At 43.2% G+C, this 23,659-nt stretch overlaps 1 protein-coding gene across 6 annotated transcripts in view; it reads right to left on the bottom strand.

Annotated features, from left to right (window-relative positions):
• LOC132407469 (whirlin-like) overlaps positions 1–23,659 on the bottom strand; it is a 181,769-nt gene that overhangs the window by 76,259 nt on the left and 81,851 nt on the right. For all 6 annotated transcript variants that reach the window (XM_059994050.1, XM_059994048.1, XM_059994049.1 and 3 more), the window contains exons 3-4: positions 15,435–15,653; positions 2,137–2,262 (exon numbers count right to left, since the gene is read on the bottom strand). In XM_059994050.1, the coding sequence (XP_059850033.1) occupies positions 2,137–2,262; positions 15,435–15,653 (345 nt within the window). The remainder of the gene's footprint in view (positions 1–2,136; positions 2,263–15,434; positions 15,654–23,659) is intronic.

Genomic DNA, 23,659 nt, shown 5'->3' with positions numbered 1-23,659 from the left:
TGTTTAGGAGAACAAAACAACAATGTGATGATTGTGATGAAGTGGGGTGGGGGGGGGGGGTGGATTCTCATACTCTCAGTAACTTTTGGCCGGCTGCTGGCGGAGTGGCATCAGCACTGGACTTCGGAGCGAAGGCTCCTGAGTTCGAATCCAGTCTGCTCCAAAACACATGGAAAGGGATGGGCTCTGCCAGGTTTCAGATGCCCAAGACATGCCATATGATGAGCAATCACCAAAAAGATCGGTGCAAAAAGCTTGTCGTGACAGCGCCCCAACGACTTCACCAGGAGTTAAGGGCACACACAGATACACTAAAAAAAAGTTTGCACAGTACTTTTTATGGAAAGTTATGGCGAGGTTGTATAAAGCATTGGTGAGGCTGAATTTGGAGTATTGTGTGCAGTTTTGGTCACCGAATTACAGGAAGGATATTAATAAGGTTGAAAGAGTGCAGAGAAGGTTTGCAAGGATGTTGCCGGGACTTGAGAAACTGAGTTACAGAGAAAGGTTGAATTGGTTAGGACTTTATTCCCTGGAGCATAGAAGAATGAGGGGAGATTTGAGAGGTACATAAAATTATGATGGGTATAGATAGAGTGAATGCAAGCAGGCTTTTTCCACTGAGGCCAGGGGAGAAAAAAACCAGAGGACATGGGTTAAGGGTGAAGAGGGAAAAGTTTAAAGGGAACATTGGGGGGGGGGGGCTTCTTCACACAGAGAGTGGTGGGAGTGTGGAATGAGCTGCCAGATGAAGTGGTAAATGCAGACTCACTTTTAACATTTAAGAAAAACATGGACAGGTACATGGATGAGGGGTGTATGGAGGGATATGGTCCAGGTGCAGGTCAGTGGGACGAGGCAGAAAAATGGTTTGGCACAGCCTAGAAGGGCCGAAGGGCCTATTTCTGTGCAGTAATGTTCTATGGTTGCCGGTGGGGAAGTTCACCTATAGGTGGACATCCCAATTAGTCTGTGTATAGACAAATAGAGCAGCATGGTAGCAGAGAGGTTAGTGTAACATTTTACAGCAAAAACTGTAAGATTGGGTTCGATTTTTGCCACTGTCTGTGAGGAGTTTGTATTGTTCTTCCTGTGACCCCATGAGCTTCCTCTGTGTGCTCTGGTTTCCTTCCAAGTTCCAAACATGTATGAGTTAGGGTTAGTATGTTGTGGGCATGCTACGTTGGCACCGGAAGCATAGCAACACTTGTGGGCTGATACTTAGACTATCAGTTGTTGGCGCAAATGATGCATTTCACTGTATGTTTCAATGTACATTTGTCAAATAAAGCTAATCTTCTTAAACGTTAAATTCCCAGATGTCCCACTGTCAAAGTACATCCAGGCAATTACTATGGGGTATATTTACTCAGACACGATTAACCCCATTTCCTTATTTGATAAAAGAGACCATAGTTTCTATAAGGAGAAACACTATTGACTAAATGGACTTCCCACCTGACTGGGTTGCCAGAAATATGATGCATATGCCAACACTGAACGAAAGTCACATTCCTCACTGAGCAGCAGAGATCCTTTATTGCCTGTCTTGTTTACTTTAGATGGCTGGGCTCCTCTGGCCATCCCATGCTTGGTCTGAACTGGTAGATCACTGTAGATGGACAGAATGCTGAACTCAGTCCTGGTGAAGGGTTTCAGCCTGAAACCCTTCACCACGGTTGACACTTTATCCCTCTCTATAGATGATGCCTGACCTGTTAATTTCCTCCAGCATTTTGAGTGTGTTGCTCTGGATTTCCAGCATTGGTAGAATCTCTTATGTTAATGCTGAACTGTGGGAGGTGCTTAGTTCTGAATGAGATATTACTTTTGCAAACTCAGGTGCATGGAGTGGTGTAACGTGGCAAGGAGAGCACTGATCACTGACTGCTCTTTTCGATGTGCAGTAGTAAAGAAATACAGCCACTTGTGTGCTTCAAAGTGACCAGATGAATACCAATGTGGGAAACTCCAGTAACGACCTTACAATATCATGGCATGAAACCAAACTCCTAAAGATATTCTGTGATGGGACAAAAGCTCAACACCCTTGATTGGGTGAGTCATTGGGATCAATACAGCTTGCTATACATGGGCTCTTCCTCTCTGGAAAATTTGGTATGCAATGTACAATACCTTCAAGCCAGTGGCTTCTGCTACAGATCCCTGGTCCACACCGGTGATGTAAATTCCCAGGGTATACTCTGCACCACCTCGCACCATCAAGCCCAGGGACCTGCCATCTTCCAGGACAAGGTTAACCTGGAAAATCACCAAAAGAAAAGAACAATGACCAGTGAGGCCAAACGGAAAGGTGTTTTAGCTGTCAGAAATACTGCTGTATCTGAAGAGAGAAGTGTATGTGGCTGGATCCTTTGTTACATGGAAAGTGACAGTTAATTTCAGCAAGATACTCTACTGTTTCTAAGAACTAATTAACAGGATTAGGGAGTTAACCATTAGGCTTTTGAACAAAAGGATATAGCTATACTCATTTAAGGACTCACTGATAACTTATTAAAGTTCAAAGTTTAATTTATTATCACAGTACATACAGTACATGTCACCAGATACAACCCTAAGGTTCTTTTTTTAAGAGGGCATACTTAGCAAATCTATAGAACAGTAACTGTAAACAGTAAACATCAGGAAATATAAGCTGTAAACAAACTCTGCAAATGCAGATATAAATAAATAGCAACAAATAACGAGCATGAATTAACAATACAACAGAGTCCTTAAATGAGTGTAGCTATCTCTTTTTGTTTAAAAGCCTGATGGTTAACTCCCTATTCCTGTTGATTGGTGACTTTTCATATCCCTTGCAAAGTAAATACTGTACTTACCTGTCCTATTTCTGCCTTAAAAATGTTTTAAAAACCCAGTTTCAACCACTGTTCAAGGAAGAGTTCTAAAATCACAACTCTAAGAAAAATTATGCTTCATCTCTGTCTTAAATGGATGACCCTCAATCCAGACTCTCCCACAAGAGGAAACAGCTCTCCACATCCTCCCTTGTCAACACTGCGTACATTTCCATCAAGTCCTGTTACCAATGCAATCTTCCTGTTGGAGTTCTCAACACCATTGCCAAACCTCTGCTGTCAAGTGTCAGAACGAAATACATATTTTTAACCATCAGTCTACAGTAGAGCTGCATGCAATCCCCAGCATCCTTTGTGGGATTGAACCATGCCACCGAAGATCCATTACTTTGCAGCTATGTGGTTTTATATTTTTGATTCATTATTCACTTGTTTTTCCAGAACTTTATTTATACAAAAAAGAAGTAAGTAATGTGAAATATAATCGTTTCATATTGAAGTGTCCCTAACTTCATATCTCTGCTGAGGGAAGGTTGTACTCATCATCCATCACCATGATATTTCAGATCAGGAGCAGCTGCTTGATCCACACAAAAGTTACACCATATAATTTTCATATTTTGTTTACTATTTACAGGAAAACCAGTTTGGGCACCTTTTTATGCCTCCAGGTTTGACACCCATCTCACTATCCATTAGTCCCATTCCCTTTACATAGTTCATCCAGAAATATGCATCCTAACTATCTCTTAAATCTCTGTGCAGGTTTAAATGCTATACTCCATATCCTAACAGTTGCTAAGGAACTGGTGCTGGGGAGAGAGCTTCATAAATTTGGACCACTGGGCTCTCTTCCATGGAAAGTGGTACCTGTAGAGAAGGGACTGTTTGCACCTGAACTGGAGGGAGACTAATATCCTAGTCGGAAGGTTGGCTAGTGCTGCACGGATGGGGAGAGGGAAGGTTAAACTAGAGTTCCATGGGAGTGGGAACAAGATTGCCAGAACATATAGTGCAGTAGTTGTGGAGAAAGATGCTGTTATACCTACATACAAAGTCAGGAATCAAAAGGTTGAGCATAGTGGGATTAATGTTCTGAGTTGTGTATATTTCAATGCAAGGAATAATGTAGAAAAGAGCTTAGGGCCTGGGATTATGACATCGTAGCCATTGGTGAGACTTGGATGTAGGGGGGCAGGAGCTGTAGCTCAGTATTCCGGGGTTCATTGTTCTAGATGCGACAAGAGGAATTAAAGAGTGAAAGGTGGCATTATCAGTAAGGAAAAATGTCACAGTAATACTCTGTCAGGGCAGACTGGAGAGCTCGTCTAGTGAGGCTTTGTGGGTAGAACTGAAGAATAAGAAAGGGATGACCACACGAATGGGATTATATTATAGACCACCCCAAAGTCCACAGGATTTAAAGGAGCAAATTTGTAGAGCGATTATAGACTTGCAAGAAACATAAGGTTGTTATAGTAGGTGATTTTAACTTTCCATACATTGGCTGTGACTCCCAAACTGTAAAAGGACTGTATGGGAAAGAGTTTGTTAAGTGTATTCAGGTAAGTTTCCTTAATCAGTAAATAGAAGTCACAACTAGAGAGAGAGCTATACTAGATCTCCCATTAGGGAATGAGACAGAGCAAGTGACAGAGGTTGGGAACACACCTGCATATAGTGATCATAATGCCATTAGTTTCAAGGTAATTATGGAAAAGGATAGGTCTGGTCCTTGGGTTACGGTTCTAAACTGGAGAATGGACAATGTTGCTGATACCAGAAAGGACCTGGCAAGTTTGGATTGGGACAGGTTTTCTGGTGGAGGTGAACTTAGTAGGGGGGTGGCCTTCAAATGTGAATTTTTGAGAGTATGCAGTTTCTGTGATCCTGCCAGAATAAAAGGCATCGATAACAAGTTTATAGAACCTTGGTTTTTGAGAGATATTGAGGCCCTGGTTAAGAAAAAGAAGGTGCATAGAAGCTACAGGCAAGCAGTAACAAATGAGGTACTTGAGTATAAGAAAAACAAGAAAACACTTAAGGAGGAAATCATGAGGACTAAAAGAAGACATGAGATTGCTCTAGCAGACAAGGTGAAGGAAAATCCTAAGGGCTTCGACAGATATTTTAAGAGCAAAAAGACAGCAAGGGACAAAATTGCTGGGTTGTCAGGATAACAGGGCTGCCGTGATGGGAGATTTTAATTTCCCCAATATTAATTGGCATTTCCCTACAGTGAGAGGTTTAGATGGGGTGGAATTTGTTAGTTGTGTTCAGGAAGGTTTCCTGACACAATATGTCGATAAGCCTACAAGAGGAAAGGCTGTACTTGATCTGGTATTGGGAAATGAACCTGGTCAGGTGTCAGGTCTCTCAGTGGGAGAGCATTTTGGAGATAGTGTTCAGAATTCTCCTTTACCATAGCATTGGAGAGGGATAGGAACAGACAAGTTAGGAAAGCATTTAATTGGAGTAGGAGGAAATATGAAGCTATCATGTAGGAACTTGGAAGCATGAATTGGGAACAGATATTCTCAGGGAAATGTACAGAAGAAATGTGGCAAATATTCAGGGGATATTTGTGTGGCGTTCTGCATAGGTACATTCCAATGAGAGAGGGAAAGGATGGTAGGGTACAGGAACCATAGTGTACAAAGGCTGTTGTAAATCTAGTCAAGAAGAAAAGAAGAGCTGACAAAAGGTTCAAAAGACAAAGTAATGATAGAGATCTAAAAAATTATAAGGCTAGCAGGAAGGATCTTAAGAATGAATTTGGGAGAGTCAGAAGGGGCCATAAGAAGGCCTTGACAAACAGGATTAAGGAAAAGCCCAAGGAATTCTAAAAGTATGTGAAGAGCAGGAGGATAAGACATGAGAGAATAGTACCAATCAAGTCTGACAGTGGAAAAGTGGATAGTGGAGGTACTTAATGAATACTCAGCTTCAGTATTCACTATGGAAAAGGACCTTGGCGATTGTAGGGATGACTTACAGCAGACTGAAAAGTTTGAGCATGTAGATATTAAGGAAGAGGATGTGCTGGAACTTTTGGAAAGCATTAAGTTGGATAATTCACTGGGACCAGACAAGATGTACCCCAAACTACTGTGGGAGGTGAGGGAAAAGACTGCTGTGCCTCTGGCAATGATCTTTGCATCATCAATGGGGAGGGGAGAGGTTCCGTTGGATTGGAGGGTTGCAGATGTTGTTCCCTTATTCAAGAAAGGGAGTAGAGATCGACCAGGAAATTATAGACCAATGAGTCTTACTTCAGTGGTTGGTAAGTTAATGGAGAAGATCCTGAGAAGCAGGATTTATGATCATTTGAAGAGGCATAATATGATTAGGAATAGTCAGCATGGCTTTGTGAAAGGCAGGTTGTGCCTTACAAGCCTGACTGAATTTTTTGAAAATGTGACTAAACATATTGATGAAGGTAGAGCTGTAGATGTAGTGTATATGGATTTCAGCAAGGTATTTGATAAGGTACCCCATGCAAAGCTTATTGAGAAAGTAAGGTGGCATGGGATCCAAGGAGACCTTGCTTTGTGGATCCGGAATTGGCTTGCTCACAGAAGGCAGAGGGTGGTCATAGACGGGTCATATTCTGCATGGAGGGATCTGATCTGGGATCCTTTCTCTTCGTGATTTTTATAAATGACCTGGATGAGGAGTGGAGGGATGGGTTAGTAAATTTGCTGATGACACCAAGGTTGGGGGTGTTGTGGATAGTGTGGAGGGCTGTCATAGTTTACAGCGGGACATCAAATAGGATGTAAAACTGGGCTGAGAAGTGGTAGATGGAGTTCAACCCAGTTAAGTGTGAGGTGGTTCATTTTGGTAGGTCAAATATGATGGCAGAATATAGTATTAATAGTAAGACTCTTGGCAGTGTGGAGGATCAGAGGGATCTTGGGGTCCGAGTCCATAGGACACAAAACTGCTGCGCAGGTTGACTCTGTGGTTAATAAGGCATATGGTGTAGTGGCCTTCATCAACCATGGGATTGAGTTCAAAAGCCGAGAGGTAATGTTACACCTATATAGGACCCTGGTCAAACCCCACTTGGAGTACTGTGCTCAGTTCTGGTCACTTCACTACAGGAAGGATGTGGAAACTACAGAAAGGGTGCAGAGGAGATTTACAAGGATCAACACGTACAAACAAGCTGGAGGAACTCAGCAGGTCAGGCAGCATCCGTGGAAAGGAGCAGTCAATGTTTCGGGCTGAGACCCTTCGTCTGATGAAGGGTCTCAGCCCGAAACGCTGACTGCTCGTTTCCACGGATGCTGCCTGACCTGCTGAGTTCCTCCAGCTTGTTTGTATGTGTTGATTTGACCACAGCATCTGCAGTGTACTTTGAGTTTAGAAGGATGTTACCTGGATTGGGGAGCATGCCTTTTGAGAATAGGTTGAATGGACTCGGCCTTTTCTCCTTGGAGTGATGGAGGGTAAGAAGTGACCTGTATAAGATGATGAGAGGAATTGATCATATGGATAGTCAGAGGCTTTTTCCCAGGGCTGAAATGGCTAGCATGAGAGGGCACAATTTTAAGGTGCTTGGAAGTAGGTACAGAGGAGACGTCAGATAAGGTTTTTTTACACAGAGAGTGGTGAGTGTGTGGAATGGGCTGTCGGTGATGGTGGCAGATACAATAGGGTCTTTTAAGAGACTCCTGGATAGGTATATGGAACTTAGAAAAATAGAGGGCTATGGGTAACCCTAGGAAATGTCTAAAGTAAGTACATGTTTGGCACAGCATTGTGGGCCGAGGGCCTGTATTGTTTTCTATGCTTCTAAAACTGGTCTTCGGAAGATCAGGGTGGTAATCTATGTGTGCAACTCAAAGTGATGGGATAGATCTTAAATTGATTTTTTTGCATTTGTATTTACTCGGGAGATGGACAGAGTCGATAGATGTGAGACAATGTAACATTGACCCTGTACAGATTACAGAGGAAGAACTGTTTGCTCTATTGATGCAATTTAGGTGGATAAATCCCCAGAGCCTGACAATGTGTTCCATCAGACCATGTGAGAGGCTAGTGCAGAAATTGCACAGGCCTAGACAAGATATTTAAAGCATCTTGCATCTTAGGCAGAGGTGGGGTGCCAGAGGATTGGAGAATAGTTCATCTTGTTTTGTTGTTTAAGAAAGGCTCTAAGAATAAGTCAGGAAATTATAGGCCAGTGAGCCAGACATCAGTACAGTGGAAGTTATTGAAAAGTACTCTAAGGGACCAGTAGATAAGTATTTGGATAGACAGGGACTGAGCAGGGATAGCCAAAATGGCTTTGTGTGTGGTAAATCATGTCTAATCAATCTTAGCATTTTTCAAGAAAGTTACCAATAAAGTTGATGAAGGCACAGCAGTGGATGTTGTCTAAATGGACTTCAGCAAGGCCTTTGACAAGGTCTTCCATGAGGGGTTGGTTAAGATGGTTCAGTGGCTTGGCATTCAAGATGAGATAGTAAGTTAGACATTGGCTCTGCAGAAGAAGGCAGAGAGTAGTAGTAGATGGATATCTCTCTGACTGGAGGCCTGTGAATAGCGGAGTGCTGTAGGAATTGTGCTGAGTCCTTTGTTGTTTGTCATCTACATCAAAGAGCTGGATTAGCTGGATCAGTAAGTTTGCAATGACACTAAGTTTGAAGGTGTAGTGGACAGTAAGGAAGGGTATCAACATTTACAATAGGATCTGGACCAGCTGGAAAAATGGATTAAAAATGGCAGATGAAATTTAATGCAGCTAATTGTGAGGTGTTGCACTTTGGGAAGACCATCCAAGGTAGGTCTTACATGGAAATAGGTAGTGCACTGAGGGGTGCAGTAGAAAAGAGGGAACTGAGAATACTGATCTATAATCCCTTGAAAGTGGCATCACAGATACGTATATACAATCTTAAAGAAAGCTTTTGGCACCGGCCTTCATGAATCAATATTTTGAGCACAGGAGTTGGGATGTTACGTTGAAATTGTATATGTTGCTGTAACCAGAGCTGTGCCTGTCCCATGACAGCATTGCACTCACCTGGTCAGAGGTCACACCACCGCCAGTCAACATTTCGCCCCTCCCAACTAATCAATGCACACCTAACCATTGGCCACCTTAATTGGATTAACCTGTCTAGCACCAAGCCATTGGCCCCCTGACCTATAAAGGGTGCTATATGTACTTGGCTTGCTCTCTTTTGCCATCCTCGAGGGACCACCCTGCTTCACTCCAGGTAAGGTGTGCATTGAATAGGGTTGTGGGAGCGTTTATTGTTGTACCTTTAGCAAAGAGCTGTGCTTGCCCACAGCCAAAGGGGGGGGGGCAAGTATTGTAGTTACTTTTCCCCTGCTTGTATGTGTACCTGTACTCTGTTACCACACCGTTTTCCCGTGTATTGTACTGCAGACCTGACTTTTCCCACACTCCTCTATTCTAAGCGCGTTTGTACAAATACTGTAGCCACTTGTGTTGTTCCCAAGCTTTTTCTCCCCTTTTAACAATAAACTCCTTATTGTTAAAACTGTGTGTCCAGAACTCTTGCCTTGGGACCCAAAGAACCTTTCTCATTTCCATCAAAACAGTTGGTGAGGTCTAATTTGGAGTAGAGTGTGCAGTTTTGGTCAGCTACCTACAAGAAAGATATAAATTAGATTGAAAGAGTACAAAGAAAACCTACAAGAATGCTGTTGGGACCTGAAGACCTGAGTTATAGGGAATGGTTGAATAGGTTAGGACTTTGTTCCCTAGAGCATAAAAGGTTGAGGGGAGATTTGATAGATTATGAGAGGTGCAGATAGGGTAATTGCAAGCAGACTTTTTCCACTGAGGTTGGATGAGACTAGAACTAGAGGTTATGAGTTAAAGGTGAAAGGTGAAATGTTTAAGTGGAACATGAGGGAAAGCTTCTTCACTCAGAGTGCTGAATGAGCTGCCAGTGCAAGTGGTGGATAAGTGGTAGATTTCAACATTTACTGAAATTTGGATTGGTACATGTGGAGGAAGGGTATGGAGGGCTATGGTCTGGTGCAGATCAATGGGACCAGGCAGATTAATGGTTCAGCAGACTAGATATTCCGAACGACCTGTTTCTGTGCTATAGTGTTTTTTGACTCTATGACTAACATCCTTTTACAGAAAAGCTCTAAATCCCACTTAGTAATGTCATGGTCTTTAATTACAGAATCATTAACCTGAGCTTACTTCCCCTAATTAATCACCAAAGGTCGGATAATTATTGACAATTCTATCAGATCACTTAACCACAGTGGACAGACCTTATGTAATCTCTGTACACTAAACTGTGTTTAATTATGTGACAGAGAAGACAGAGCAGTGCAGCGCAGGAGCAGGCTCTTTGGCCCACAATGTCAATGCAAACCAATCTCATCTGCGGGTTCAAAGTCTCTGTCTGTTCATGAGATGATGCAGTGCCTCAAACAACATCATTGTATCTGCTTATCTTGGCAGTGTGTTCCACGTACTGTGTGCAAAACATTGCTCTGTAAACTACTTGCCTCTTGGACTTCAAGAAGGGCAAGTCAGGGGAACACACACCTGTCTTCATTGAAGGGTCAGCAGTGGAAAAGGTGGCAGCTTGAAATTCCTGAATATCAACAACTCATGGGATGTACAGTATCCTGAACCCAGTACCTTGATGTAATTACAAAGAAGACGTCCCAGCAGCTCTACTTTATTAGAAGTTTGAGGAGATTTGGTATGCTACCAAAGACTTGCAGATTTCTATAGATATACGGTGGAGAGCATTCTAACTGGTTGCATCACAGCCTGGTATGGAGCCTCCAATCCAGAGGAATGCAGGAGGCTGCAGAGGGTGGTAGACTCAGCCAGCTCCATCAAGGACATAACCAGCCACATCCTCAAGGATATCTTCAAGAGGAGGTCCCTCAAGGTGGCAGCATTAATCATTTAGGACCTTCACCTCACCACCAATCTACCTTTGCGACTTAGAAGCTTTATATCTCTAGCTTCATCCAGGAATGGTCCTTGAGCTGAGATGATATTCTTTTTTTGTTCTCTGCTTTCACTGTCTGAACATAGTAGAGTACAGCACAGGAAAAGGCCAACTGGCCCACAACGTTATGCTGAACCAGCTAAAAAGCAAATCAAAAACACCCAAACACTAATCCCTCCTACCTGCCATGTTCATATCCCTCCATCTTCCTTACATCCATGTGCCTATCCAAACGTTTCTTAAAAACTTTAATGCATTTGCCTCTACCAATATACCAGATAATGCATTCCAGACATCCATGACTCTCTGAGTAAAAAACATATTCCTCACATCCCCCTTGAACCTACCCCCTCACCTTCAATGCCTGTCCTCTGGTATTAGACATTTTAAGTCAAGTCAAGTCACTTTTTATTGTCATTTTGACCATAACTGCTGGTACAGTACACAGTAAAAATGAGACAAAGTTTTTCAGGACCATGGTGCTACATGAAGCAGTACAGAAATCCAGGCATAGTCTCTGTCCACTCTATCTATGCCTCTCATAATCTTGTAAACCTCGATCAGATCTCCCCTCAGCTTTCAATACTCCAGAGAAAACAACCCAAGTTTATCCAGCCTTTCATGATAGCACATGCCCTCTAAACCAAACAGCATCCTGGTAAAACTCTTTCACACCTTCTACAAAGCTTCAAAATCCTTCCTATAGAGGAACAGCAAGCAGAACTGTATGCAATACTCCAGATGTGGCCAAACCAGAGGTTTATAAAGTTGTGTCATAACCTCCTGATGTTTGAACTCAAAGGTTCATTTATTATCAAAGTCAGCCAGTAGAGAGCAGGAAGAGTTTAAAAAGGCATCTGCCATATACAGCGGGCAGCAGAGTGAGAGGGCTTTGGCTCAAACGGGGTTTCAGCGAAGAAGGGTCAAGGCAAAGAACTGATTCGCAGAGACTCGCAGATAACAGTCTTCGACTTCCCCAACAGGCTCTCCCGTGGTCCTCTTCCCCTAACATCGGTTGCTCTGTCATGGCAGGTGAGCTCAGACCCGTGCCGTGCTCCTCCTGTGACATGTGGGAACTCAGCAAGGCTGACAGTGTCCCTGAAGACTACGTTTGCAGTAAGTATGTCCAACTGCAACTCCTGATAGACCGCATGGCAGCACTGGAGCTGCGCACAGACTCACTTTGGAGCACTCACGATGCGGAGAATGTTGTGGAAAGCATATTTAGTGAGTTGGTCACACCACAGTTTAAGGATCTAAGTAAAGATAGGGAACGGGTGACCGACAGGAAGAGTAGTAGCAGGAAGGTAGTACATGAGTCTCCTGCAGTCATCTCCCACCAAAACAGATAAAACGCTCTGGAGTCTGTTGGGGGAGATGGCTCATCAGGTGAAGGCAGCAGTAGCCAGGATCATGGCACCGTGGGTGGCTCTGCTGCGCATGAGGGCAAGAAAAAGAGTGGCAAAGCTGTTGTGGTGGGGGAATCCATGGTAAGGGGAATAGAGAGGAGCTTCTGTGACCACAAATGGGACTCCGGTATGGTGTGTTGCCTCCTGGATGCAAGGATCAGAGATGTCTTGGGGAGGCTGCAGGGCATTCTGAAAAGGGAGGGTAAACAGCCAGCTGTCGTGGTGCATGTAGGTACTAACGATATAGAAAGAAAGCAGGATGAGGTCCTACAAGCTGAATTTAGGGAACTAGAAGATAAATTATAGAGTAGGACCTCAAAGGTAGTAATCTCAGGATTATTACCGGTGCCACATGCTAGCCAGAGTTGGAATAGCAGGATAGTTAGAATGAACATGTGGCTTGAGCAGTGGTGCAGGAGGGAGGGTTTCAGATTCATGGGATATTGGAACCGCTTCTGGGGGAGGTGGGATCAGTATCATCTGGATGGTTTGCATCTGGGCAGGGCCGGGATCAATGTCCTGGGGAGATTGTTTGCTAGTGCTGTTGGGGAGGCTTTAAACTAATATGGCAAAGGGATGGGAACCCACACAAAAAAGAAGATGGAAGTGATGCAGAGACCAAGGCTAGAGTTAGTGAAGGGAAAGGTAAGAGTAGAGTGCATAAAAGTAAAAAGCAAAAATCACATAGGACAATGAGTATAAGGGCACTTTATCTAAATGCCCGTAGAATTAGAAACAAGGTTAGTGAACCTGTGGCACAGATTACTACCAAGGTATATGATTTAGAGGCCATTACAGAAACCTGTTTGCAAGGTGGAGATGACTGGGAATTAAATATCCAAGGGTATCAGGTAGTATGGAAAAATAGCAGGAAGGCAGAGGAGGTGGGGTAGCACTCTTGATTAGGGATGAGATCAGGGCGATTGTGAGAGATGATATAAGATCTATGGAACAGAATGTTGAGTCCATCTGGGTAGAGATTCTTCTTTTTCTCCTTCTTACAGAAACATCTGCTTGATGAAGAAGAAGAAGAAGAATCTCTACCCAGATGGACTGGAAAAAAATCACTGGTGGGTGTTGTCTATAGGCCACCTAATAAAAATATAGCAGTGGCAGAGGTGATTAACCAAGAAATAACTGAGGCTTGTAAGAACAGAATGGCAGTTGTCCAGGGGGATTTTAACTTCCACGTAGACTGGGTGAATCAGGTTGGTCAAGGAGGTCTTGAGCAGGACTTCATAGAATGCATCCATGATGGCTTTCTTGAGCAGCACGTTAGTGAACCTACAAGGGAAAATACTATCTTAGATCTAGTCCTATGCAATGAGACAGGTGAGATTAACGATCTTACCAGGATCCTCTTGAAAGAGTGATCATAGTAGGATTAAATTTCGCATTCAGATGGAGGATAAAATGGTTAGATCTAAAACTAGTGTATTATACTTGAACAAGGGAGACAACAACGGGATGAGGGAGGACTTGGCTAATGTGGATTGGGAGTACAGACTATTTGGTAGGACAGTTGAGGAACAGTGGAATACTTTCAAAGAGTTTTTTCACAGTGCTCAACAAAAGTATATTCCAGTCAAAAGTAAGGACAGTAAGTGTGGGGAGAGACAGCCTTGGATAACAAAGGAAATAAAAGATAGTATCAAATTAACAGCTCATGTATACAAAAACTAGATTGAACTAAGTAAAAAAAAAACACAGAAAAAAGCTACACTAGACTTCAGACCTACCTAGGACTGCATAAAGTGCACAAAACAGTGCAGGCATCACAATAAATAAACAAGACAATAGGGCAGTAAGGAGTCAGTCCAGGCTCTGGGTATTGAGGATTCTGATAGCTTGGGGGAAGAAAAAGGCCTTGGGATTGACAGGGGTTTCAATCAGTCTGTTTGGTGCTCAACTTTCAAATATCTACCTCCATTCTTCAGAAACTCAGCTGCCAGTACATAACCCAAATCCCTTCATTATCTACATGTTTGCGTGTCTAAAGACCAATTGAGTGCCATTATTATATCTACTTCTACACCACCCCTGGCAGTGCATTCCAGGCACCTATCATTTGCTGTGTAATTTACTTACCCAGCACATTTTCAAACTTCCCCCTCTCACCTTCAAGCTATGCCCTCTAGTATTTGACATTACTACCCTGGATCAAAGATTCTTTGATTTAATGGCATAATTTAATGAACTTCTGTCAGGTCTTATTCTGGCCTCTGATGCTCCAGAGAAAGCAATCCAAGTTCATCCAACCTCTCCTGAAGAATTCTCCTTGATACAACTTGCCTAAATATATCATGACCCCTAATTTCTTTCTTCAGGTCTAAGTCCAACTTGTCAGTGGATAAAAAGGATTGGAGTGTGAAGCAGGGGACAGTAGGTTTTGGGACACCGAGATGCGGCACACTCCCTTTTCCCTCCTGCCCTACACTCTGTCACAGCTGCTGCCTTGATTATGAAGCAACATAACACCAGTGTTTTGAATACATTCTTGAGATTCAAGATTGTTTAATGCCATTTCCAGTGCAGAAGTGTAAAGTAGAATTAAATAATTGTTATTCTGGAGTCAATGCAGCACATGAAACTCACACACACACACACACACACACACACACACACACACACAATGTTAAAGAACACAAGACTAAAAAAACACAATAAATTTAAATACATGATGTATTTACTATGTATGTACATAGATTGACTATATGGCACTAAGCTGTACAAAAGGTGACTGATGGGAAATAGAACATAGAAATCTAGAACACATTACAGGCTCTTCAGCCCAGAATGTTGTGCCGACCACGTAACCTACTCTAGAGACTGCCTAGAATTTCCCTAGCACATAGCCCTCTATTTTCCTAAGCTCTGTGAAATAGTAAAGTAGTGGTGGAGTAAGTGGGTGGAGGTGTTGATCAGCCTTACTGCTTGGGGAAAGTGACTGATTTTTTGTATCCTGGTGCACATGCTACGTAGCTTCCATCCTGATGGGAGTGGGACAAACAGTGATTCAAGACATCTGGCGGAGTGTAGACCGTTGAGGGTAATGGGGACAACACTGTTCCAGTGGAGGAGAAGAATGTTCTAACACATGCCTCTAATGAGAAATGTGGAGTGACTGCATTTTGACACTGCGTCACTCTACATATCCATTTTTAATACAACCCCACAAAAGGAAAATTATGTTGTCAACGCCCCAGCATAGCTCTCCTCCATCTTACCTTCTTCTCATCTCCATCTCGGAGCAACTGAAGATGGCTCCTCCTTTCACTTTCATCTTCCCAACTCAGGTTACTCTTGTGTCCAAGAAGGGCAGGTGGAGGTGAAACACTTCGACCCAGGGGATCCACCCACGTGTACACGTGATTGGTAACATAGCCTCCTGGGATACGGCCAACGGAACTCACACACACAATCAGCTTCTTGGCTCCTTTCAGCACCTGTGGAGCAATTGATAGGAACATGAAATTTAGATGGTTGTGTATAATAGATTATACGAAATGCAGCATAATTAATGAATTATTATCAGATCAGAAACAAGAAAAAGATGAAACAAATGTATTATCAGGCAAAGTTACCCTGCATCACTGAGGAAGCAGTGGGGACCAGCAAGTAAATGCTTGTGAATATCAAGCTCATAAGTCCATAAGAAATAGGGGCAAAATTGGGCCATTCAGCCCATCAACTTTTCACCACCATTCCATCATGGCTGATTTATTATTCCTCCTGTAACATGCTGTAAGGTTTCACTGCTAATATTATGATTTCTCTCTAGCAGCAATGTTTGTGTTATGACTAGAGATTATGGGGTTTGGAATGCTGGGGCTATCCAATGAGAGAAACATTGTTCTTTCTTGTGAGTCTGGAAGAGAGATTTTCGCGACCTTTTGCCAGGGAGAGATGAGCAGAGAAGACGCAAGTGGAGCGAGCTGGTAGATTGCAGGACGGAGTGGACTTGGAGCGAGGGTCCGAAGGTCAGCATCGATCGGAGGAGGTTGACGGTGGACGACTGGCTTATCAATTAACTCCAACATTGTGCAATAGACTGTTTCATAAGAACTGACCCTTTTTCTTTTTTTACTAACCATATAGTCAAAGTAAGAATTATAAAGCTCAATCGTCTAATTGCATATTGTGTACTGTTTGTTATTTTGTGGTACTGATTTGTAACAGGGAACACATCGTGCAGCATCCACCCAAACAAGATTTCTTAAGTTTGGCTGGGCCGGGTGCTATCACCCCCTATATTAAGCAGCTAGCCGAAGTGAGAGTTACACTCTCAATCCCATTCAAAGTTTAATGCACATTTTCTGTCACCATATACAACCCTGAGATTCATTTTCTTTCTCCTGCCTTCTCCCCATAAACTTTGACATGCTAACTAATCAAGAACCTATCAAGCTCAGCTTTAAATGTCCCCAATGACTTGGCTTCCACAGCTGTCTGTGGCAATAAATTCCACAGATACATCTGATCTGTCTATAGAAATTCCTCATCCTCGTTCTAAAGGAATGTCTTTCTATTCTGAAGCTGTGCCCTCTATATTTTCCTCCAATCACCTTAAAATTATGGATTAGTCATTTCCCTCTTGGAGCAAAAGTCTCTGGCTTTTAGAATGTAGGAGAATGAGAGGATGTGTGATAGTGGCATACAAAATTATGAGGGGTTCAGATAGTATCTTTAAGCAGGCTTTATCCACTGAGATTTGGTGAGACAACAACTAGTGGTCATGGGTTGAAGGTGAAAGGTGAAGTGTTTAAGACTGATTTATTATCCTTGTTAATACATTGGAACAGTAAATTATTTCACTGGGGTGAGAAACTACTTCACTCAAAGGGTGGTGTGAGCTTGGAACAAGCTGCCAGCAGAGCTGGTGGATGCAGGTTCAATTTCAACATTAAAGAGAAATTTGAATAGGTACTTGGATGGGAGGGGTATAGAGGGCTATGGTGCAGGTAGGTGCATTTTGATTTGACTGGGCAGATTAACAGTTCAAAGTTCAATGTAAGTTAAAGTAAGCTTATTACCAAAGTACATAAATTTCACCATATACAACCCTGAGATTCATTTGCTTGCGGGCACACTCAATAAACACAATAGAATCACTGAAGAACCACACCCAAGAGGATAGACAACTAACTGATGTGCAAAAGGCAACAAACTGTGTAAATACAAAAAAGTAACAAATATCAAGAATATAAGGTGAATAATCCTTGAAAGCAAGTCCAGAGGTTGTGGGAACATTTCAGTGACAGGGCAAGTAAAGTTGAGTGAAGTTAACCCCTTTGGTTCAAGACCCTAATGGTTGAGGGTTAGTAATTGTTCCTGAGGCTCCTGTACATTCTTCCTGACAGCAGCAGTGAAAAGCGAGCATAACCTGGGTGGTGAGGTCCTTGATAATGGAAGCAGCTTTCCTGTGTCAATGCACAATGTAGATGTGCTCAGTGGTGGGGGAGGGATTTAACTGTGATGGACTGGGCCATATCCACTACCTTTTTTATAGGATTTGCCATTCAAGGGTATAGATGTTTCCATACTAGGCCATGATGCAACCTATCAATGTACTCTCCACCTCATGTATATAGAAGTTTGTCAAAGTTTTAGATGTCATGCCGAATCTTCACAAACTCCAAACGAAGTAGAGGTGTTGCTATGCTTTCTTAGTAATGGCAATTACATTCTGAGCCCAGAATCCTCAAAACTGATAACATTGAGGAATTTAAAGTTGCTGATCCCTCCCAAAAGAGGATTGGCTCATGAACTTCCGGTTTCCTCCTCCTGAAGTTAATAATCAGCTCCTTGGTCTTGCTGACATTAAATAAGAGGTTGTTATGGCCATCACTGAATCTTGGCTGAAGGATGGTTGAAGTTAGGAGCTGAATGTCCAAGCTTACACATTGTATTGGAGGGATAGGAAGGTAGGCAGATGGAATGGCGTGGCTCTGCTGGTAAAAATGGCATCAAATCAGTGAAAAGATGTGTCATAGGATCTGAAGATGTTGAATCCTTATGGGCTGAAGTTAAGTAACTGCAAGGGTAAAAGGACCCTGATGGCAGTTATATACAGGCCTCCCAAAAGTAGCTGGGATCACAGATTACAAAAGGAAATAGAAAAGGCATATGAAAATAACAATGTTAGGATAGTCATGGGACATTTCAACATGCAGGTCGATTGAGAAAATCAGGTTGGTAATGGATCTCAATCTGCCCATGAGATGGCTTTTTAGAGCAGCTTGTCATTAAGCCTACTAGGGGATCAGCTATACTGGATTGGGTGAAATGTGATGAACCGGGGTAATTAGGGAGCTTAAGGCAGAAGAACCTTTAGGAGATAGTGATCACAATATGATTGAGTTCAACAAAATTTGATAGGGAGAAAATAAAGTCTGATGTAGCATTTCAGTGGAGTAAAGGAAATTACAGTGGTATGAGAGAGAAGTTGGCCAAAGTAAACTGGAAGGAGATGATGGTAGGGATGACAGCAGAGCAGCAGGTGTGAGTTTCTGGGAAAAATGAGGATAGATGTATTCCATAAACAAAAAATATTCAAATGGAAAAATAGTACAACTATGACTGACAAAGGAAGTCAAAGCTAATGTTAAAGTAAAAGAGATGGTATACAACAATGCAAAACTTACTAGGAAGAGGATTGTGAAGCTTTTAAAACCTTACAGAGAGCAACTAAAAGAATCATTAGGAGAGAAAAGTGAAACATAAAAGCAAGTTAGCAAATAATATCAAAGTGGATGCTAAAAGTATTTTTTCAGGTATGTTAAAAATAAAAGAAAGACAAGATTGGATATAGGACTGCTAATAAATGAGGCTGGCCGGAGATATATTAACTGGGGCCATGGAGATGGTTGATGAACTAAATGATTATTTAGCACACCTTCACTGGAAGGCAGGAACAGTGTGCCAGATGTTGAAAGGTGTGAGGAAAGAGTGTTACTTTTACAAGGTAGTGGGTGCTCAAAAAGCTAAAAGACCTACAAAGTCATCCAGACCAGACAAACTGCACCCTTAGGGTTCTGAAAGGGGTGATGGGTTTGTGGAGGCATTAGAAATTATCTTTCAAAAATCATTGGACCCTGGCATGATGCCAGAGGACTGGAAATTTGCAAATGTCACTCCACTCTTTTGGAAAGGAGGAAGGAAGCAGAAAGGAAATTACAGACCAGTTTGCCTGTCCTCAGCAGTTGGAAATATGATGGAATCAATTGTTAAGGATGAGGTTATGGAGTATTTGGTAACATAGGACATGACAGGACAAAGTCAGCATGATTTCCTTAATGGAAAATCTAGTCTGATGAACCTGTAGGATAGATAAATTGGGATGTAGCAGATGTTGTATATTTGGACTTTCAGAAGGCCCTTGACAAGATGCAACACATGAGGCTGCTTACCAAGTTAAGAGCCCATGGTATTACAGGGAAGTTACTGGCAAAGTTAGAGCATTGGCTGATTGGTAGGATGCAGTGAGTGGGAATAAAGGATTTTTTCTGGTTGGCTGCCTGCGACTGGTGGTGTTCTTCAGGGTCAGTGTTGGCTGTATATCAATGATTTAGATGATAGGATAGATGGTTTTATTGCCAAGTTTGCTATGATATTAAGATTGGTGGAGGGGCAGGTAGTGTTGAGGAAGCAGGAAGGCTGCAGAAGGACTTAGACAGATTAGGAGAATTGGGAAGTAAGTGGCAAATGAAATACAATGTTGGAAAATGCATGGGCATGTACTTTTGAAGTGGAAATAAAAGAGCAGACTATTTTCTAAATGAGGGGAAAATCCAAAAATCTGAGACGCAAAGGGGCTTAGGAGTCCTTGTGCAAATCACCCTAAAGGTTAACTTGCAGGTAGAGTCACTGGTGAGGAAGGCAAGTGTAATGTTAGCACTCATTTCAAGAGACAAACAAGAGAAATTCTGCAGATGCTGGAAATCCGAGCAACACACACAAAATGTTGGAGGAACTCAGCAGGCCAGGCAGCATCTATAGAAAAAAAGTACAGTAGACGTTACAGGCCGAAACCCTTCGGCAGACTCTTAGTGTGGAGGGAATGGAGAGCAGAGAGTTTGGAAGCTGTGAGGTTGGAATAGGAGAGAGGAGTGTTGAAGTTTAGATGGTTAATGTCCCGTCGGCAGTTGATAATGAAAAGGTCCAGGGTGAGGTGTCAAGGAAGAGGAGGAGGGTTGAAGACGGGAGTAGGGGTCATCAGTGCAGGGTGGAGAGTCCTTGCCAAAGAAACAGGCTCTGAGACAGAAGCGGCAGAAAAAGAGCTCAGAGTTGTGGCAGGCACGAAACTCACAGAGGCGTGGGTGCAGAGGGACAAAGGTGAGGCCCTTACTGAAGACAGAATGTTCTGCCTCAGAGAGGGGAAGGTAGGATGGAATGGTGAAAACCCAGCAGGGATGAGAGCTGGGGGAAGGAGGTTGGTGTATTCAGGGATGGTAGGGTGAAAGGAAGATGGAGTCTCTGAGGGCCCAAGAACTAGCGGTGGGACCTGAGAGAGACACGATTGCGGAGTGGAGGTGGGGGAAGGGGAGACATGGGTTCCAGTAGCAGCACATGAAGAACCAGCCTGGAGGTCAAGGCAACTGTGCAATTGGTACTTTGGAGGTGTCCAAGGTTGTTGGAACCTGCAATGATGGCGGTGGAGTCCAGGTTATGGGTCTGCTCTGGATTGTTAGAGCCGTTGAGGTCAGCAGCAGGGATTGTGGCAAGTGAGGTAATCAAGGATCCAATTACAAACAAGAGAAAATCTGCAGATGCTGACAATCCAAGCAAGACACACAAGAGGAAATCAGCAGGCCAGGCAGCATCTAGAAAAAGTGTACAGTTGACAGTTCTGGCCAAAACCCTTTGGCAGGACTGGAGGTAAAAAGCTGAGGAGTAGATTTAAAATATGGCGGAGGGGAGAGAGAAATTCAAGGTGATAGATGAAACCTGCAGTGGGAGGGATGAAGTAAAGAGCTGTTAAGTTGATTGGTGAAAGAGACAGAAGGCCATGGAAGAAAGAAAAGGGGGGTGGGGCAAAGGGTGGGCAAGGAAAAGGGGATGGGAAATGGTGAAGTGGGGGGTGGGGGGCATTACTGGAAGCTTGAGAAATCATTTGATGTTCATGCCATCAGGTTGGAGGCTAACCTCATGGAATATGGGGTGTTGTTCCTCTGAAGACAGCTTGTCCACTGATGTCTATTATAAATCCACTGACTCTCACAGCAACCTGGACTATACCTCGTAAAAACATCATCCCATTCTTTAATTTCTCCATCCCCACCACATCTGCTCTCAAGATGAGGCTTTTCATTCTAGAACGAAAGAGAAGTCCTCCTTTTTCAAAGAAAGGGTCTCCCCTTCCTCCACCATCAACCCTGCCCTCAACCGCATTTTTTCCATTTCACGCACGTCTGCTCTTACTGCATCCTCCCGCCACCCTACCAGGGACAGGGACTCAGCTACCACCCCACCAGCCTCTGCGTCCAGCACAAAATTCTCCGAAACTTTTGCCAACTCCAACAGGATCCCACCACCTTTACCAGTACCTTTTTCCCTCCCCCCACTTTCTGCAGGAATCACTCTCTACATGACTCGCTTGTCCATTTGTCCCTCCCCACTGATACCCCTCCTGGCACTTATCCTTGCAAGTGGAACAAGTGTCACACCTGCCCCTACTCCTCCCTAACTACCATTCAGGGCCCTAAACAGTCATTCTAAATGAGGCGGCACTTCACCTGAGAGTCTGTTGGGATCATATACTGTGTTCAGGGCTGCCGGTGTGGCCTTCTGTATAATGGTGAGACCTAACATACATTGGAGACTGCTTTACCAAGCACCTATGCTCTGTCCGCCAGAAAAGGCGGGATCTCCCAGTGGCCACCTATTTTAATTCCACTTTCCATTCCATTCTGATATCTCCATCCATGGCCTCCTCCACCTCCACTATGGTGATGAGGCCACACTTAGGCTGGAGGAGCAACACCTTATATTCCATCTGAGTAGCCTCCAACCTGATGGCATGAGCATCGATTTCTCAAAATTCTGGTAATGCCCCCCACCCCTTCACCATTTCCCATCCCCTTTTCCCGCTCTCACCTCATTTCCGATTGCCTCGCTCTGGTGCTCCCCTTTTTCTTTCTTCCATGGCCTTCTGTCTCTTTCACTAATCAACTTCCCAGCTCTTTACTTCATCCCCCCCCCCACCCCCAGGTTTCACCTATCATGTTGTTTTTCTTTCTCCCTTCCACCCATCTTTTAAATCTACTCCTCAGCTTTTTTCTTCAGTCCTACCTACAACTGTACTCTTTTCCTAGATGCTGTCTGGACTGCTGAGTTCCACCAGTATTTTGTGTGTGTTAATTGAGAATCCAATTGTACACAGAGCTATTGAGGCCAAGGTTTTGAAGCTTATTCATTAATTTTGAGGAGATACAGTTTGGAATGCTGAGCTGTAGTATACATCGTGATGTATGCACGTCCTGAAATTCCAGGATTGAATGATGAGACAATGAAATGGTATCTGCTGTAGACCTGTTTTGCTGTAGGCAAATTGGAAAGGATCCAAGTTGCTTCTCAGGCAGTAACTGATATTTTTTATCACCAATCTCTCAAAACACATCATCACCATGGATATGCTACTGGATGATAGTCATTGAGGTAGGCAACCATATTCTTCTTGGGCACTAGTATAATTGAAGCCTGCCTAAACCAGGTGGTACCTCAGACCATTGAAATGCAAGGTTAAAGATCTCAGTGAACACTCCAGACACAGAACTTTAGTACTCATCCAGGCACCCCATCTGGGCTGGATGCTTTCTGTGGGTTTACCTTCCTGAAGGATGCTTTCGTGTCAGTCTCAGAGACTGAAGTCACAGGGTTATCGAGGGCTGTGGGAGTTTGTGAAGGTTCATCCATGATTTGAAAGTCAAAGTGAGCATAAAAGGCATTAAGCTCATCTAGGAACGAAGTCTTGTCAAATATATTGCTTGGTTTCACTTTGTAAGAGGTAATACCATTCAGACAGAGCATAAGAAATAGGAGCAGGAGTCTGCTCCACCGTTCAATAAGATCATGGCTGATTTGACCCTGGACTCATCTCCACCTATCTGTCTTTTGCCCCATGACCCTTCATTCCCCTGCTTTGCAAAAATCTATCCAACCTTGTCTTAAATATATTTACTGAGGTAGCGTCCACTGCCTTATTTGGCAGAGAATTCCACAGACTCACCTCCCTAAGGGAAAAACAGTTCTTCCTCATTTCCATCTTAAATTTACTCCCCTGAATCTTGAGGCTATGTCCCCTACTTCTTGTCTCATCTATCTTATCTATCCCTTTCATAATTTTATATGTTTCTATAAGTGCTCCTTTCATTCTTCTGAATTCCAGTGAGTACAGTCCCAGGAGACTCAATCTCTCCTCATAATCTAACCCCCTCATCTCTGGAATCAATCT

The sequence above is a fragment of the Hypanus sabinus genome, chromosome 18, assembly GCF_030144855.1.
Source record: "Hypanus sabinus isolate sHypSab1 chromosome 18, sHypSab1.hap1, whole genome shotgun sequence".
Lineage (NCBI taxonomy): Eukaryota > Metazoa > Chordata > Chondrichthyes > Myliobatiformes > Dasyatidae > Hypanus > Hypanus sabinus.
Note: the sequence above shows the minus strand (reverse complement) of the source record. Positions and strands in the feature narration are given on the sequence as shown.